Source organism: Rana temporaria, chromosome 9, assembly GCF_905171775.1.
Source record: "Rana temporaria chromosome 9, aRanTem1.1, whole genome shotgun sequence".
Classification (NCBI taxonomy): domain Eukaryota; kingdom Metazoa; phylum Chordata; class Amphibia; order Anura; family Ranidae; genus Rana; species Rana temporaria.
The window spans coordinates 183,610,617-183,630,724 of record NC_053497.1 but is presented as its reverse complement, the minus strand read 5'-3'; the positions used below and the strand labels follow the sequence as shown (position 1 = coordinate 183,630,724).

Genomic DNA, 20,108 nt, shown 5'->3' with positions numbered 1-20,108 from the left:
CGTAAGAGAAATGTCCTAAAAAACTCCTGAACGTAAGAGAAATGTCCTAAAGAACTCCTGAACGTAAGAGATACATCCTAAAAAAACTCCTGAACGTAAGAGATATGTCCTAAAAAACTCCTGAACATAAGAGATATGTCCTAAACTCCTGAACGTAAGAGATATGTCCTAAACTCCTGAACGTAAGAGATATGTCCTAAAAAACTCCTGAACATAAGAGATATGTCCTAAAAAAACTCCTGAACGCAAGAGATATGTCCTAAAAAAACTCCTGGACGTAAGAGATACATCCTAAAAAACTCCTGAACATAAGAGATATGTCCTAAACTCCTGAACGTAAGAGATATGTCCTAAACTCCTGAACGTAAGAGATATGTCCTAAAAAAACTCCTGAACGCAAGAGATATGTCCTAAAAAAACTCCTGAACGTAAGAGATATGTCCTAAAAAACTCCTGAACATAAGAGATATGTCCTAAACTCCTGGACGTAAGAGATATGTCCTAAAAAACTCCTGAACGTAAGAGATATGTCCTAAAAAAACTCCTGAACGTAAGAGATACATCTTAAAAAACTCCCGAACGTAAGAGATATGTCCTAAAAAAAAACTCCTGAATGTCCTAGCAAATGTAAGGCCCCATACACACGAGAGAATTTATCCGTGGATACGGTCCAGCGGACCGTTTCCGCGGATAAATCCTCTCGAGGATTTCTGCAGATTTCTATGCGATGGCGTGTACACACCATCGCATTGAAATCCGCGCGGAAATCCTCTGGCGATGACGTGTCGCGCCGTCGTCGCGATTATGACGCGGCGACGGGCGCGACGCTGTCATATAAGGAATTCCACGCATGCGTCAAATCATTACGACGCGTGCGGGGAATCCCTTTGGACGGATGGATCCGGTGAGTCTGTACAGATGAGCGGATCCATCCGTTGGGATGGATTCCAGCAGATGGATTTGTTGTGCATGTCAGCAAATATCCGATCTGCTGGAATCCATCCCAGGGGAGATTTATCCGCGGAAAAAGATCTGCTGGCGTGTACACACCATAGGATCTATCCGCAGAAACCCATTTGCTGGGATTTATCTGCGGATGGATTCTATCGTGTGTACGGGGCCTAAGAGATATGTCCTAAAAAAAATTGCAAACGTAAGGGATGCGTCCTAAAAAAGATCGTCAAAATAGAGAATTTTCACTTTGACGAGTGACAAAGTGGATCCAGGAACACCAACAATGACACACTGACACCTGGGGGTCCCAGAACAATGATAGGACAATTTTAACGACTTGAGGGTTCAGAACGTAAGAGATACATCCTAAAAAACTCCTGAATGTCCTAAAAAAAATTGCAAATGTAAGAGAAATGTCCTAAAAAAACTCCTGAACGTAAGAGATACATCCTAAAAAAAACTCCTGAACGTAAGAGATACATCCTAAAAAAACTCCTGAACGTAAGAGATACATCCTAAAAAAACTCCTGAATGTCCTAAAAAAAATAGCAAATGTAGGAGATATGTCCTAAAAAAAAAAAAAAAAATTGCAAACGTAAGGGATACGTCCTAAAAAAGATCGTCAAAATAGAGAATTTTCACTTTGACGAATGACAAAGTGGATCCAGGAACACAGACACTGACACCTGGGGGTCCCAGAACAATGATAGGACAATTTTAACGACTTGAGGACTAAAAAAATCCTAAACATAAGAGATACATCCTAAAAAAAAATTGCAACTGTAAGAGATACGTCCTTAAAAAATTGCAAACGTAGGGGATACGCCCTTGCCGGTCCGCCAAAATAGAGAATTTTCACTTTGACAAGATGTAATGACCAGGACCACTTTAATGACTTATGGACTCTGATTGTAAGACATACGTCCTAAAAAAAATTGCAAACGTACCTCTGGCCACATGCGGTATTGCATGCCATAAAAGTCAATGCGGAACAAATTATTTTAGTTTCCATTGACTTCTATGGGGAAACTCGCTTTGATATGCGAGTGCTTTGGATTACAAGCATTCTCCTGGAAGGGATTATCCTCGTAATCCGAGGTTCCACTGTATAATAAATTTGACAAAAGCATAAAGTTTTCTACAAGAAGATATGACATCAATATTCTGCTCACCAATTTCATCACACAACGACTCTCCAGCATTGAAAAAGGCAGGACCGAGCCCCAACCCCAATATTCCACGGGGTCAGAACCGGGAGCATACCATAGACGCACAGATAATCCCGGCAGGTCTAGGATTTCAAAGACAGAATTCCTGTAACATTTTTACTGGATAATATTCACATCCAGCCCACATGGAACCAGATCACCTTCACCAACTCCTGACCAAAAAACACAGATAAGAGTATGGAAGGGAAGATGTGTGCCGGCTGGTAATGCACCGCGCTTCCCCTTTAAGAAAAAATCGAAATCTGGGTTTTCTTCCTGAAAATACCAATCAGGTTGTGTCGCTCACTTTCCATGAACTCGGCCAGCGGATCGCGTCTTCCTCTGTACAGATCTGGAAAGGGCTGAGTCAGGAGGGAAATATTATGTAACAGAAATATATCTGTTCTGGGGAGAAGTTCCTCCAAACCATGAAGACATTTCCACTACAGAAGTGATATCCGAGATCGGACACTCATGGTTGGGGTTCAGGTTGAGGTTCAAGTTGAGGTTCAGGTTGAGGTTTAAGTTGGTGTTTAGGTTTGGACTCAGGTTGGGGTTTAGGTTGGGACTCAGATTGAGGTTTAGGTTGGGACTCAGGTTGAGGTTTAGGTTGGGGCTCAGGTTGAGGTTTAGGTTGGGGCTCAGGTTGAGGCTCAGGTTGGGGTTTAGGTTGGGGCTCAGGTTGAGGTTTAGGTTGGGATTTAGGTTGGGACTCAGGTTGAGGTTTAGGCTCGGGGTGAGGTTTAGGTTGGGGTTCAGGTTGGGACTCGTGTTGAGGTTCAGGTTGGGGCTCAGTTTGAGGCTCAGGTTGAGGTTGGGACTCAGGTTGAGCTTTAGGTTGGGGCTCAGGTTGAGGTTTTAATGGGGCTCAGGTTGAGGTTTAGGTTGGGACTCAGGTTGGGACTCAGGTTGAGGCTCAGGTTGGGGCTCAGGTTGAGGTTTAGGTTGGGACTCAGGTTGAGGTTTAGGTTGGGACTCAGGTTGAGGTTTAGGTTGGGACTCAGGTTGGGACTCAGGTTGGGGCTCAGGTTGAGGTTCAGGTTGGGACTCAGGTTGGGACTCAGGTTGAGGCTCAGGTTGGGGTTTAGGTTGGGGCTCAGGTTGAGGTTCAGGTTGGGACTCAGGTTTGGGTTTAGGTTGGGGCTCAGGTTTGGGTTTAGGTTGGGGCTCAGGTTGAGGTTTAGGTTGGGGCTCAGGTTGAGGTTTAGGCTCAGGTTGAGGTTTAGGTTGGGACTCAGGTTGAGGCTCAGGTTGGGGTTCAGGTTGGGACTCAGGTTGAGGTTCAGGTTGGGGTTTAGGTTGGGGCTCAGGTTGAGGTTTAGGTTGGGACTCAGGTTGGGGTTCAGGTTGAGGCTCAGGTTGAGGCTCAGGTTGGGGTTCAGGTTGGGACTCAGGTTGAGGTTCAGGTTGGGACTCAGGTTGAGGTTCAGGTTGGGACTCGAGTTTAGGTTGGGACTCAGGTTGAGGTTCAGGTTGGGACTCGGGTTGAGGTTCAGGTTGGGACTCAGGTTGAGGTTTAGGTTGGGACTCAGGTTGGGACTCAGGTTGGGGCTCAGGTTGAGGTTTAGGTTGGGGCTCAGGTTGAGGTTTAGGTTGGGGCTCAGGTTGAGGTTTAGGTTGGGACTCAGGTTGAGGCTCAGGTTGGGGTTCAGGTTGGGACTCAGGTTGAGGTTCAGGTTGGGGTTTAGGTTGGGGCTCAGGTTGAGGTTTAGGTTGGGACTCAGGTTGGGGTTCAGGTTGAGGCTCAGGTTGGGGTTCAGGTTGGGACTCAGGTTGAGGTTCAGGTTGGGACTCGGGTTTAGGTTGGGACTCAGGTTGAGGTTCAGGTTGGGACTCGGGTTGAGGTTCAGGTTGGGACTCAGGTTGAGGTTTAGGTTGGGACTCAGGTTGGGGCTCAGGTTGAGGTTTAGGTTGGGGCTCAGGTTGAGGTTTAGGTTGGGACTCAGGTTGAGGTTCAGGTTGGGACTCAGGTTGAGGTTTAGGTTGGGGCTCAGGTTGAGGTTTAGGTTGGGACTCAGGTTGGGGTTCAGGTTGGGACTCGGGTTTAGGTTGGGACTCAGGTTGAGGTTCAGGTTGGGACTCGGGTTGAGGTTCAGGTTGGGACTCAGGTTGAGGTTTAGGTTGGGACTCAGGTTGGGACTCAGGTTGGGGCTCAGGTTGAGGTTTAGGTTGGGGCTCAGGTTGAGGTTTAGGTTGGGACTCAGGTTGAGGCTCAGGTTGGGGTTCAGGTTGAGGTTTAGGTTGGGGCTCAGGTTGAGGTTTAGGTTGGGACTCAGGTTGAGGTTCAGGTTGGGACTCAGGTTGAGGTTTAGGCTCGGGTTGGGGTTCAGGTTGGGACTCAGGTTGGGGTTCAGGTTGGGACTCAGGTTGAGGTTTAGGTTTGTCTCCAGCTGTAAGGTTTGTTGGCTGAAGTACCGTGTGCCTCTGGGAGTGGTGACATCACCGACACCTGGAAGTGATGGGGTCCTTCAAAAGAAGATCATTCCTCTACACACAGTAGCTGACAAAAAAAAGTACACCCCTCCGTCTCATTTGTGTAAATCTTTTCTTCTTACTTTTGTCAGATATTGTATACACAACATATATATATTGTCGGAGTGATACGTTGTATATTTTTAGTTCTCTGATTTGTGGTGATGAGTGTCGGACACTCAGCGGAGTTTTGCTGTCTGGACACAATTGGTTCCTCTTCTCACATTTCTTCTCTATCTAGCACAGTGGTGCTGCTGCAGCCGCCCTCCATCCCCCGCCCTCTGCGATCGTCCTCCGCCCCCCGTCTTCCGTCCCCCGTGCTCCAACCCCGCCCTCCACGATCGTCCTCCGTCCTAAATAAACGTATAATTATACTTATTAATTTAGTTATAATTTGAAAGGAAATTCCAATACCTATAACTTAATAATGTATTATATAATAATAATAATAATAATAATAATAATAAAAACTATAATAGAAGTTAATTTAATTAGAATAGAAAATACGGAAAACACAATGGCCCGGATTCAAAGAGATCTGCGCTCTATTTGCGGAGGCGCAGGACAACGATTTTGCCCTGCGCCCCTGCAAATATTTTGCGCTGCCCTCGATTCACGGAGCAGTAGCTCCGTAAATTGCGAGGGCGCGCGGGCAAAATTGCCCGGCGTAAGCGCGCGCAATGTAAATGATCCCGCCGGAGGTGGGAATCATTTAAATTAGGCGCTATCCCACGCCGATCGTAAAGCGCATGCGCCGTCGGGAAACTTTCCCGACGTGCATTGCGGCAAATGACGTCGCAAGGACGTCATTTGCTTCCAAGTGAACGTGAATGGCGTCCAGCGCCATTCACGTATCACTTACGCAAACGGCGTGAAATTCAAATTTCACGACGCGGGAACGGCGGGTATACTTTAGCATTGGCTGCCCCTGCTATTAGAAGGGGCAGCCTTGCGCTAAAGATGCCGTACGGAAACTCCGTACCTTGCGTACGCAGGGCTTGCGCAACATTGTGAATTGGCGTTAGTATGCAATTTGCATACTATACGCTGACCACAATGGGAGCGCCCCCTAGCGGCCAACGCAAGAATGCAGCCTAAGATATGCGGGCATAAGAGCCTTATGCCACACAGATTTTAGGCTGCAGTCGGCGTAACGAGTTCTCTGAATCAGGAGAACACGTTACGCCGGCGCAAGTCAGCAATTGCGCTGCGTAACTATGGTTACGCAGGCGCAATTGCTTACTGAATCTGGGCCAATGATCGGAATGTCATCAATTTCACGAATTCTTTGGATTTTTGAATTTTCTAAATTTTAGGATTTTCGTTCTTTCTGAAAATTTGTTTTTTGCCCTCCACAAAAGATTATTTCATTAATTTGGATGTTTCTGTCGAATTTAATCTAAAAACGAATTGGTAAGGGGAGATGGATTGCAGACGTGTGGCCCTGGCTGGTTGCGCACACAGATCAGCCTCGTGTGGTCACACGCTCTCTGGCACTTCCTGGACGCGCACAGCGCTCCTCTGTCACAATCTTCTCACCATTTTGTTGTCTCACTTCACTTTTTCTTCTCTTTTCTTCTCTCCTCACATTGCTGATCGTTCTTCATTTTATGTTTTCCAGAGAGCGACGGACACGATCGGGGGAGACACCGAGAGGTAATCCAATCGTCTTTCTATTCTCTATCCTATTTATTGATTGGAGTGATGAGCTCCCATCCGGGGCCTGTGTGTGTGGGGGGGGGGGGGGCACAGCTGTCATTGGATTTTATGGTGGTCTCTGCTGTCCAGGGATCGGATTTATAAACGTTCGGGTTCAGAAATCTGTCTGATTCGTTATGACTCCTCACTAACACAATCCGAGTACCACCCATCCCCCACCATCCGGTATTATGGGGGACACAATCCGAGTACCCCCCATCCCCCACCATCCGGTATTATGGGGGACACAATCCGAGTACCCCCCATCCCCCGCCATCCGCTATTATGGGGGACACAATCCGAGTTCCACCCATCCCCCGCCATCCACATTATGGGGGACACAATCTGAGTACCACCCATCCCCCCACTATCCGGTATTATGGGGGACACAACACTTTCCTCAATACAAACTTATTTACTGTAAATACGGAGTTATCAATATGTATCAATTATGATCACTGCACTGTGGGTGCTGCATGGACCCCAAGCCCCATGTGTCCTCTGTGCTGTGTATGATGTGTGGTGTGCTCTGTGCTGTGGATGATGTGTGTTGTGTGCTCTGTGCTGTGAATATTGGGGACTCTGTATGCTGTGGGCATTCTGTACTATGTATCCTGTTGTGTATGCTGCATGTGCTGTGTATGATGTGTGCTCTGTGTATTGTATATGTGCTCTGTGTACAGTATATGCTGGGTGCTGTGTACTTTGTATGGTGGGTGTGCTCTGTGTATGCTGGATGTGCTCTGTGTATGCTGGGTGTGGTCTGTGTATTGTGTATGCTGGGTGTGCTCTGTGTATGCTAGGTGTGCTCTGTGTACTGTTTATGCTGGGTGTGCTCTGTGCGCTGCGTATGCTGGGTGTGCTCTGTGTATGCTGGGTGTGGTCTGTGTATTGTGTATGCTGGGTGTGCTCTGTGTATGCTGGGTGTGCTCTGTGTATGCTGGGTGTGCTCTGTGTACTGTGTATGCTGGGTGTGCTCTGTGTATGCTGGGTGTGGTCTGTATATTGTGTATGCTGGGTGTGCTCTGTGTATGCTGGGTGTGCTCTGTGCATGCTGGGTGTGCTCTGTGTATGCTGGGTGTGCTCTGTGTATGCTGGGTGTGCTCTGTGTATGCTGGGTGTGCTCTGTGTACTGTGTATGCTCTGTGTATGCTCTGTGTACTGTGTATGCTGGGTTTGCTCTGTGTACTGTGTATGCTGGGTGTGCTCTGTGTATGCTGGGTGTGCTCTGTGTATGTTGGGTGTGCTCTGTGTACTGTGTATGCTGGGTGTGTACGCTATGTGCACTATGTATGCTGGGTGTGCTCTGTGTACTGTGTATGCTGGGTGTGTACTGTGTATGTTATGTGCACTATGTATGCTGGGTGTGCTCTGTGTATGCTGGGTGTGCTATGTGTATGCTGGGTGTGCTCTGTGTACTGTTTTTATGCTGGGTGTGCTATGTGTATGCTGGGTGTGGTCTGTATACTGTGTATGCTGGGTGTGCTCTGTGTATGCTGGGTGTGCTCTGTGCACTATGTATGCTGGGTGTGCTCTGTGTATGCTGGGTGTGCTCTGTGTACTGTGTATGCTGGGTGTGCTCTGTGTATGCTGGGTGTGCTCTGTGTACTGTGTATGCTGGGTGTGCTCTGTGTACTGTGTATGCTGGGTGTGCTCTGTGTATGCTGGGTGTGCTCTGTGTACTGTGTATGCTGGGTGTGCTCTGTGTATGCTGGGTGTGCTCTGTGTATGCTGGGTGTGCTCTGTGTATGCTGGGTGTGCTCTGTGTATGCTGGGTGTGCTCTGTGTATGCTGGGTGTGCTCTGTGTATGCTGGGTGTGCTCTGTGTATGTTGGGTGTGCTCTGTGTACTGTGTATGCTGGGTGTGTACTGTGTATGCTATGTGCACTATGTATGCTGGGTGTGCTATGTGTATGCCTGGTGTGCTCTGTGTACTGTTTTTATGCTGGGTGTGCTCTGTGTATGCTGGGTGTGGTCTGTATACTGTGTATGCTGGGTGTGCTCTGTGTATGCTGGGTGTGCTCTGTGCACTATGTATGCTGGGTGTGCTCTGTGTATGCTGGGTTTGCTCTGTGTATGCTGGGTGTGCTCTGTGTATGCTGGGTGTGCTCTGTGTATGCTGGGTGTGCTCTGTGTATGCTCTGTGCGCTGTGTATGCTGGGTTTGCTCTGTGCATGCTGGGTGTGCTCTGTGTACTGTGTATGCTGGGTGTGCTCTGTGTACTGTGTATGCTTTATAAACATTGATCAGACGGGAGAGCTGAGCTGGTTTTTATGGCACATTGGGGGGGGGGGGGTGTTTTGCCCCCCTCCCGTAATAGACTCCGCCTATAACGGGGAGATCACTTGTGGGTGGAGCCTGACTTGTTACATTGTATGAAATCTCTTTATTCTGAAGATTTGTTTCCTCTTCCAGATATTCGAGTTCTGCGGTGGAGCGTCAGGGAAACACATCGATGAGGAAGGTAAAATTCCCGCCCATCACCCCGCCCCCCATTCTCTGAGCCCATCACCCCGCCCCCGTTCTCTGAGCCCATCACCCCGCCCCCGTTCTCTGAGCCCCTCCTCCATGCAGAATACTGGAAGAATGACGTGACTGAAAAGGAAAATGCGTTCACCGAAAATGCAGTTTGCCTGGCTGTGTCAGGCAGCAATACATTTTGCAGTCCCTCTGACTTCACTGGCTACATACTTATTGCAGATCAGTGATTCCCAAAAACTCGAAGGGCTTCTTCACACCCCAAAAACGTCCTCGAGATACGTTCCTGCATGTGCGTTTTTTGCACGTCCCATTGCGTTGTTTTTTTTGCGTTTCTGGCTGCGGTCCAGATGTTTTTTTTTTTTTTCTTTTCAGGGCCAGTTCACACCACACGCATTCCGGGGCTTCTCGCACTGTATACAGAGGGGGTATGAATACTTTATCCAGGCTCTGTATACAGAGGGGGTATGAATACTTTATCCAGGCTCTGTATATAGAGGGGTATGAATACTTTTTCCTGTCTCTGTATATAGAGGGGTATGAATACTTTTTCCTGTCTCTGTGTATAGAGGGGTATGAATACTTTTTCCTGTCACTGTATATAGAGGGGTATGAATACTTTTTCCTGTCTCTGTATATAGAGGGGTATGAATACTTTTTCCTGTCTCTATATAGAGGGGTATGAATACTTTTTCCAGGCTCTGTCTATAGAGGGGTATGAATACTTTTTCCAGGCACTGTCTATAGAGGGGTATGAATACTTTTTCCAGGCTCTGTCTATAGAGGGGTATGAATACTTTTTCCAGGCTCTGTCTATAGAGGGGTATGAATACTTTTTCCAGGCTCTGTGTATAGAGGGGTATGAATACTTTTTCCTGTCTCTGTATATAGAGGGGTATGAATACTTTTTCCTGTCTCTGTATATAGAGGGGTATGAATACTTTTTCCAGGCACTGTCTATAGAGGGGTATGAATACTTTCTCCAGGCACCATATATAGAGGCTTGATACCGCTTCCTCCCGGTCTGAATGTAGATATCGGATATTATAGCCGCGTATTACAACCAGGACATCTTTTTCGGGGCCCCCCTCCCAAAGTCTCCAGGGGCCCCCCTCCCAAAGTCTCCGGGGGCCCCCCACCCGTAGTGCCTCCCGTCACACTCTGTATACAGTGAGAAGGACGGAACGGAGATCTTTCACCATAACCTCCCGGCTCGTCCTCTTGGCCTTCACATCTCATAGTCCTACGTGCTGAACCATTACCGGGAGAACACGGCCTCCAGAGTCCTCACCGAACCCCGGTAATGAAGATCCAGGCCACGCCCCTTACCCCCCCCCCCCCCTCCCCGGGGATCGTTCTGTATGGAGGGAATGGCTGGAAAGGAGGAGATGGTTCGGAGTAAACCGAGAGAATCCCGAGAGGAGAGAAGACTACGATTGGGAGGATTATCGGCGACGGTGGATGTTGCCGGCAGTGGAGCGTCCCCCTCCCCCCGGCCGTTGCTCTCGGACCTCGGCGGGATGAATAATTCACCATTCGGAGTCAGACAAGCCGGAGTAATGTGATAAGTGCCGTCCCGGCTGAGCCCGGCAATCTATACAAACTACTTCAGCTTCACTGGAAGGTCAACCAGAGGGAAGGCGCTCCTCGGCGTCACACGAGCGTTACGCAACACCCAAACTCCATTCATGGAAGATCCGGCACAGATAATGGAGGAGGCGACCAGAACCGTTATCCGCTCGATGGGCCGCCACCAAGAAGGTCCTTCAAAGGTCACGGCCAAGGGAAGACGTTCTACTAGATGATCGGCGTCCCTTCTCAATGTACTTAGAATAGGAAGTACAAAGGATAAGAGGACCTGTCATTCGATCCCGAAAAAGTGACTACGATCGCTTCATACTGGAAACGGTCAGTGGAAGGAATAGGGCCTTGTATCTGTGGGGGGAACAGTTCCATAAAGGCAATCAAGGGGCCGCATCTACCCCCCTTGGGCCACAGTTTGGAGACCACTGCTGTATAGCACTGGTCCAAATCATTTGGGGGAGGGGGGATTATGGTGCGGGGTTGTTTTTCAGGGGTTGGGTTGGCCCCTTAGTTCCAGTGAAGGGAAGTCTTAAGGCGTCGCCATACCAAGACATTCTGGACAATTTGATCCTCCCAACTTTGTGGGAGGAGTTTGGGGACGGCCCCTTCCTGTTCCAACATGACTGCCCACCAGAGCACAAAGCAAGGTCCATGAAGACATGGAGGAGGGAGTTTGGGGTGGAGGAACATGACTAAGGTCCATGAAGACATGGATGAGGGAGTTTGGGGAGGAGGAACATGACTAAGGTCCATGAAGACATGGAGGAGGGAGTTTGGGGTGGAGGAACATGACTAAGGTCCATGAAGACATGGATGAGGGAGTTTGGGGAGGAGAAACATGACTAAGGTCCATGAAGACATGGAGGAGGGAGTTTGGGGTGGAGGAACATGACTAAGGTCCATGAAGACATGGATGAGGGAGTTTGGGGAGGAGGAACATGACTAAGGTCCATGAAGACATGGAGGAGCGAGTTTGGGGTGGAGGAACATGACTAAGGTCCATGAAGACATGGAGGAGGGAGTTTGGGGTGGAGGAACATGACTAAGGTCCATGAAGACATGGAGGAGGAGTTTGGGGTGGAGGAACATGACTAAGGTCCATGAAGACATGGAGGAGGGAGTTTGGGGTGGAGGAACATGACTAAGGTCCATGAAGACATGGAGGAGCGAGTTTGGGGTGGAGGAACATGACTAAGGTCCATGAAGACATGGAGGAGCGAGTTTGGGGTGGAGGAACATGACTAAGGTCCATGAAGACATGGAGGAGCGAGTTTGGGGTGGAGGAACATGACTAAGGTCCATGAAGACATGGAGGAGAGAGTTTGGGGTGGAGGAACATGCCTAAGGTCCATGAAGACACGGATGAGGGAGTTTGGGGTGGAGGAACTTGACTAAGGTCCATGAAGACATGGAGGAGCGAGTTTGGGGTGGAGGAACATGACTAAGGTCCATGAAGACATGGAGGAGAGAGTTTGGGGTGGAGGAACATGACTAAGGTCCATGAAGACATGGATGAGGGAGTTTGGGGAGGAGGAACATGACTAAGGTCCATGAAGACATGGAGGAAGAGTTTGGGGTGGAGGAACATGACTAAGGTCCATGAAGACACGGAGGAGGGAGTTTGGGGTGGTGGAACTTGACTAAGGTCCATGAAGACATGGAGGAGAGAGTTTGGGGGAGAGGAACATGACTAAGGTCCATGAAGACATGGAGGAGGAGTTTGGGGTGGAGGAACATGACTAAGGTCCATGAAGACATGGAGGAGGGAGTTTGGGGTGGAGGAACATGACTAAGGTCCATGAAGACATGGAGGAGGAGTTTGGGGTGGAGGAACATGACTAAGGTCCATGAAGACATGGAGGAGGGAGTTTGGGGTGGAGGAACATGACTAAGGTCCATGAAGACATGGAGGAGGGAGTTTGGGGAGGAGGAACATGACTAAGGTCCATGAAGACATGGAGGAGGAGTTTGGGGTGGAGGAACATGACTAAGGTCCATGAAGACACGGAGGAGGGAGTTTGGGGTGGAGGAACTTGACTAAGGTCCATGAAGACATGGAGGAGAGAGTTTGGGGGAGAGGAACATGACTAAGGTCCATGAAGACATGGAGGAGGGAGTTTGGGGTGGAGGAACATGACTAAGGTCCATGAAGACATGGATGAGGAGTTTGGGGTGGAGGAACATGACGAAGGTCCAGCATCAGATTCTCGATTCCCCCTCCCCCATAGTGCTGCCCTCCATGTACCTCCAGAGCACAGCAGCTGATATTAGTCCGGTGTACGTGATGGAACGGCAGACACTTTGCCCACACCGGCCGCAGTAAGTAGATGATGTTTGACCCGCCAGTCGCTGCCCGCGTCCTTGGAACTTGGCGTCCTCCCAGACCTCGCCAGCTTTCCGCTCGGCCGCCTCGGTGCCGCACAGCAGAAGAGAAATCTCTTAATTGCCGCGGTTTAATTAGAATCTTTTCCCCCCCAGAAGTCTTTATTAAATATTAATGGCGGATTTTCTGCTTCTTTCTGCCAGTTTGCGGCGCCCGGGCCGAGCGTGAGAAATGGGATGGCGAGCGCTCGCTGTGCCGCGTCCTGCCATCGCCTCCTTTTCATTTCTAACGGCTTAATATTCATTATATTTACGGGAAATGTGCTGACGCGATCCCGAGGTGATGTGCGCGGCGGGCTGGAGGCGGAAGACCCCCGAAGGGTTCGTAGAGATTCCATCCTGCCAGGTCAGCGGTTGCCAACCTCGTAAAATGCAGATTATTGTTCTGTATATCGGGGGCAGGGTGAGGGCAACACAAACACCGGGGGGGGGGGGGGGTGAGGGCAACACAGACACTGGGGGGGGGGGGGCAGGGTAAGGGCAACACAGACACCGGGGGGGGCAGGGTAAGGGCAACACAAACACCGGGGGGGGCAGGGTGAGGGCAACACAAACACCGGGGGGGGCAGGGTAAGGGTAACACAAACGAAGGCAACGCTTTCTGTACATCCCCCGAAACAGCGGTACTCATGCAAAGAAAGTCCACAAACAAAAGAACACCCCAAAAACATGGAAGCCAATGTTTGCACCCCAAAAAAATGGAGGTCACTTTTCCATCCTAAAAAGATGGAAGCCAACATCTGCATCCCTCAAAAAATGAAGCCAACTTTTGCACCCCAAAAAATTTAGCCAACTTTTGCACCCCAAAAAATGGAAGTCACTTTTGCACCCTAAAAATGGAAGTCCACTTTTGCACCCCAAAACATGGAAGCCAACTTTTCCATCCTAAAAAGATGGAAGCCAATGTCTGCATCCCTCAAAAAATGGAAGCCAACTTTTGCACCCCAAGAATGGAAGTCCACGTTTGCACTCCAAAGAATAGAAGTCCTCTTTTGCACCCCTAAGAATGGAAGTCCTCTTTTGCACCCCAAAGAATGGAAGTCCACTTTTGCACCCCAAAGAATGGAAGTCCACTTTTGCACCCCAAGAATGGAAGTCCACGTTTGCACCCCAAGAATGGAAGCCAACTTTTCCATCCTAAAAAGATGGAAGCCCACGTCTACATCCCCCAAAAAATGGAAGTCCCTGGAGTCGGCCACCAGGAGTCTGACGAGGCTTCGGGGTCAATAGGAAGTGACAGTCCTCTGCGCCGGGGGCCCTTCGATGGACGCCTCCATAAACGCTCTCCAGTCCCCGCCGAGCCGCGTGATTGAGGAATCTGGGCGAGGAGTCGGTAATTAGCGGCGCTCCTTTATTGTTGGATGTAATGAGTGAAGGACGAGCCGCTGATAAGACGCGTAATGAGACGCATCAAACGCTTCCCCTCGCCTTTCATTCCACGCTCTTTTATCGCGTTTCGGGGGGAACGTCACCGACGCACAAATGTAGATGCAGCGAGATGTGGAGATCAAAGCAGAACAATCGTTTTCAAGGACTGCTTGGATGTGCGTCGGCGGGGGAAGGGAACGTCTTATAATGTAACGGATCTCATTATAAAAAGAAGTTCCCCCGACACTTCCTGTTCCCCCTCCCCCATGTACTTGTATAGGGACACCTCCCCCATGTACTTGTATAGGGACACCTCCCCCTCCCCATGTACTTGTATAGGGACACCTCCCCCTCCCCCATGTACTTGTATAGGGACACCTCCCCCTCCCCCAGGTACTTGTATAGGGACACCTCCCCCTCCCCCAGGTACTTGTATAGGGACACCTACCCCTCCCCCATGTACTTGTATAGGGACACCTCCCCCTCCCCCAGGTACTTGTATAGGGACACCTACCCCTCCCCCATGTACTTGTATAGGGACACCTCCCCCTCCCCCAGGTACTTGTATAGGGACACCTCCCCCATGTACTTGTATAGGGACACCTACCCCTCCCCCATGTACTTGTATAGGGACACCTCCCCCTCCCCCAGGTACTTGTATAGGGACACCTCCCCCAGGTACTTGTATAGGGACACCTACCCCTCCCCCATGTACTTGTATAGGGACACCTCCCCCTCCCCCAGGTACTTGTATAGGGACACCTCCCCCATGTACTTGTATAGGGACACCTCCCCTCCCCCATGTACTTGTATAGGGACACCTCCCCCACGTACTTGTATAGGGACACCTCCCCCTCCCCCAGGTACTTGTATAGGGACACCTCCCCCACGTACTTGTATAGGGACACCTCCCCCTCCCCCATGTACTTGTATAGGGACACCTCCCCCTCCCCCATGTATAGGGACACCTCCCCCTCCCCCAGGTACTTGTATAGGGACACCTCCCCCAGGTACTTGTATAGGGACACCTCCCCCTCCCCCAGGTACTTGTATAGGGACACCTCCCCCACGTACTTGTATAGGGACACCTCCCCCTCCCCCCCTTGTATAGGGACGCCTCCCCCTCCCCCAGGTACTTGTATAGGGACACCTCCCCCTCCCCCAGGTACTTGTATAGGGACACCTCCCCCTCCCCCCCTTGTATAGGGACACCTCCCCTCCCCCATGTACTTGTATAGGGACACCTCCCCCTCCCCCAGGTACTTGTATAGGGACACCTCCCCCAGGTACTTGTATAGGGACACCTCCCCCTCCCCCAGGTACTTGTATAGGGACACCTCCCCCACGTACTTGTATAGGGACACCTCCCCCTCCCCCATGTACTTGTATAGGGACACCTCCCCCTCCCCCATGTATAGGGACACCTCCCCCTCCCCCAGGTACTTGTATAGGGACACCTCCCCCTCCCCCAGGTACTTGTATAGGGACACCTCCCCCACGTACTTGTATAGGGACACCTCCCCCTCCCCCATGTACTTGTATAGGGACACCTCCCCCACGTACTTGTATAGGGACACCTCCCCCTCCCCCAGGTACTTGTATAGGGACACCTCCCCCAGGTACTTGTATAGGGACACCTCCCCCTCCCCCAGGTACTTGTATAGGGACACCTCCTCTTCCCCTTGTGTGAAATCCCTGCCAGTCCCTCTGCTTTCCTATTCAATCTGACCACACTAGACAGGAGAGCACAGCGTGGTCAGTTCTCTAGCTGTGCTGGGAACTCAGCCTGCTCTCTTCCAATGATCAGACTTGTCCTGACACCTCCCCCACACAGCCAGTTACTGGGAAGATCAGTGTGCTGCTGTTTCTCCTCCCCCCACCTCTCATGCAGCCGAGGGAATGAGATAAAAAAAGAGGTGAAAAAATATTTATAATGTTGTTTTTAGTCTATTTTTGCCACATGGACCTCAACAAACTCCACCCCCTCAGCCTCCGTGATTCCGCTCTCTCCTGGGACTCCTCCTCTCAGTGTCGCCTACAACACCCCCTCCCCTCTGTTGGGGTACCCCAAAGTTCCGTCCTTGGGGTCCCTCCTATTATCTCTCCAGTGGTAACTTCAAATACCATGCCGAGGACACCCAGACCTACCTCCCCCTCACCCCACTCACCCTCTTCACCCCCCCCCCCCGCTTCACCCCTCCACCCTCCCTCCTTGCCCTCTTCACCCCCCTTATCCTCCCTTCAACCCCTCTCCCTCCCTTCAACCTCCTCACCCCTCTTAACCCCCCTCATTGCCCTCTTCACCCCTCCATCCTCCCTTCAACCCCCCTCACACATGTACCAAGGGACATAGCGGTATGGATGTTACACCCCCCCCCCCCCCCTCAAACTCAATCTATCTATATAAAACTCAACGTGTGTGTATGTATGTATGTTCCAGCATCACGTCCAAACGGCTAAAGATATGAACATGAAACTTGGCACACATGTTACTTATATGTCAGCAACAAACATAGGATAGGTGGTTTAACCCTTACCCTCCCCCATTTGCCATGGTCGGGGTTTTTCTTTAAAGTCCCATTCAACTCTATGGGAAATACATGTTACTTCATAACTTCCAAACGGCTGTAGATATTTCCATAACACTTGGTCACATGTTACTTATATGTCCACTTACACTATAGGATAGTTACTTTATCCCTTATCTCCCCCCATTTGTGAGGGGCGGGGTTTTTGTTCCCACATAACTTCTGTACGCCTGGAGATATTTCAATAATACCTGCTACACATATTACTTATATGCCAAATAAAAATATATGACAGTTACATTAACCAGTTCCCGACCCCCGCATGTACATATACGTCCACAATATGGCACGTACAGGCACATGGGCGTACACGTATGTCCTCGCCTATTAGCGGGTGGGGGGTCCGATCGGGACCCCCCCCGCTACATGCGGAGTTTGGGTCCGCTCGGGGAGCGTTCCGGGACCACGGCGCGGCTATTTGTTTATAGCCGCTCCGTCGCGATCGCTCCCCGGAGCTGAAGAACGGGGAGAGCCGTGTGTAAACACGACTTCCCCGTGCTTCACTGTGGCGGCGCATCGATCGCGTCATTCCCTTTATAGGGAAGACACGATCGATGACGTCATTCCTACAGCCACACCCCCAAACAGTTGTAAACACACACAAGGTGAACCCTAACTCCTACAGCGCCCCCTGTGGTTAACTCCCAAATTGCAACTGTCATTTTCACAATAAAGAATGCAATTTAAATGCATTTTTTGCTGTGAAAATGACAATGGTCCCAAAAATGTGTCAAAATTGTCCGAAGTGTCCGCCATAATGTCGCAGTCACGAAAAAAATTGCTGATCGCCGCCATTAGTAGTAAAAAAAAAAAAAATAATAAAAATGCAATAAAACTATCCCCTATTTTGTAAACACTATAAATTTTGCGCAAACCAATCGATAAACGCTTATTGCGATTTTTTTTACTAAAAATAGGTAGAAGAATACGTATCGGCCTAAACTGAGGAAAAAAAATGTTTTTATATATGTTTTTGGGGGATATTTATTACAGCAAAAAGTAAAAAATATTGCTTTTTTTTCAAAATTGTCGCTCTATTTTTGTTTATAGCGCAAAAACTAAAAACCGCAGATGTGATCAAATACCACCAAAAGAAAGCTCTATTTGTGGGGAAAAAAGGACGCCAATTTTGTTTGGGAGCCACGTCGCACGACCGCGCAATTGTCTGTTAAAGCGACGCAGTCCCGAACTGTAAAAACACCTTGGGTCTTTAGGCTGCATATTGGTCCGGGGCTTAAGTGGTTAACCCTTACCTACACCCTTATATAAAAGATGGGTATATTTATATTACTATGATTTTCCTCCCCAAAAGGTTAAGATAGGAAGACCGGGCAACGCCGGGTATTCAGCTAGTATGTGATAAAACTGGGAGGGACCCTGATGTATATCTTGTTGTAATATTGATGGACAGGAAGTGATGTATTGTATGCTGATTGGGCGCTCAGTGACTCCTCCCTCTAATCTCTTCTCTTCCAGTCTTTCCATTACGCATCTCTGAGGGTAAAAACCAAAAAAAGATCCAAAGGTAAAACTCTGAAATTCCACTTCAATAATAATTTCCTAAGAACTGAAAAGATATTTTGTATCAAAGTGAAGATTTTCTTCTCCTTCTGATGCCAGGAAATTCGCTGACCAGCGGCAGCCGGCGGAGGATTTCCTGCAAGGATCTCGGCCACGGCGACTGCGAGGGATGGCTGTGGAAGAAGAAGGACGCCAAGGGATATTTCACCCAGAAGTGGAAGAAGTATTGGTTCATCCTGAAGGACTCCGCCCTCTACTGGTACACCAATCAGAACGTGAGTCACTGCCAGGGGTCAATCCAATCCCTCCTCACTGTCTGATAAAGAGATACAAAGGAACATTGTTTATAAACATTGATCAGACGGGAGATAGAGATACAAAGTAACATTGTTTATAAACATTGATCAGACGGGAGAGAGAGAGATACAAAGTAACATTGTTTATAAACATTGATCAGACGGGAGATAGAGAGATACAAAGTAACATTGTTTATAAACATTGATCAGACGGGAGATAGAGATACAAAGTAACATTGTTTATAAACATTGATCAGACGGGAGAGAGAGAGATACAAAGTAACATTGTTTATAAACATTGATCAGACGGGAGAGAGAGATACAAAGTAACATTGTTTATAAACATTGATCAGACGGGAGAGAGAGAGATACAAAGTAACATTGTTTATAAACATCGATCAGACAGGAGAGAGAGATACAAAGTAACATTGTTTATAAACATTGATCAGACGGGAGATAGAGAGATACAAAGTAACATTGTTTATAAACATTGATCAGACGGGAGATAGAGTGATACAAAGTAACATTGTTTATAAACATTGCTCAGACGGGAGATAGAGATACAAAGTAACATTGTTTATAAACATTGATCAGACGGGAGAGAGATATACAAAGTAACATTGTTTATAAACATTGATCAGACGGGAGATAGAGAGATACAAAGTAACATTGTTTATAAACATTGATCAGACGGGAGAGAGAGAGATACAAAGTAACATTGTTTATAAACATTGATCAGACAGGAGAGAGAGAGATACAAAGTAACATTGTTTATAAACATTGATCAGACGGGAGATAAAGAGATACAAAGTAACATTGTTTATAAACATTGATCAGACGGGAGATAGAGAGATACAAAGTAACATTGTTTATAAACATTGATCAGACGGGAGAGAGAGAGATACAAAGTAACATTGTTTATAAACATTGATCAGACGGGAGAGAGAGAGATACAAAGTAACATTGTTTATAAACATTGATCAGACGGGGGATAGAGATACAAAGTAACATTGTTTATAAACATTGATCAGACGGGAGAGAGAGAGATACAAAGTAACATTGTTTATAAACATTGATCAGACGGGAGATAGAGAGATACAAAGTAACATTGTTTATAAACATTGATCAGACGGGAGAGAGAGAGATACAAAGTAACATTGTTTATAAACATTGATCAGACGGGAGAGAGAGAGATACAAAGTAACATTGTTTATAAACATTGATCAGGCGGGAGATAGAGAGATACAAAGTAACATTGTTTATAAACATTGATCAGACGGGAGATAGAGAGATACAAAGTAACATTGTTTATAAACATTGATCAGACGGGAGATAGAGAGATACAAAGTAACATTGTTTATAAACATTGATCAGACAAGAGAGAGAGATACAAAGTAACATTGTTTATAAACATTGATCAGACGGGAGATAGAGAGATACAAAGTAACATTGTTTATAAACATTGATCAGACAGGAGATAGAGAGATACAAAGTAACATTGTTTATAAACATTGATCAGACGGGAGAGATAGAGAGATACAAAGTAACATTGTTTATAA

At 48.3% G+C, this 20,108-nt stretch overlaps 1 protein-coding gene across 1 annotated transcript in view; it reads left to right on the top strand.

Moving 5' to 3' along the window:
• The window catches only part of LOC120914376 (connector enhancer of kinase suppressor of ras 2-like), a 304,346-nt gene that overhangs the window by 280,792 nt on the left and 3,446 nt on the right, over positions 1 to 20,108 (top strand). Inside the window, exons 14-15 of the mRNA XM_040325061.1 lie at positions 18,209 to 18,257; positions 18,353 to 18,528. Coding sequence (XP_040180995.1) covers positions 18,209 to 18,257; positions 18,353 to 18,528 — 225 coding nt within the window. The remainder of the gene's footprint in view (positions 1 to 18,208; positions 18,258 to 18,352; positions 18,529 to 20,108) is intronic.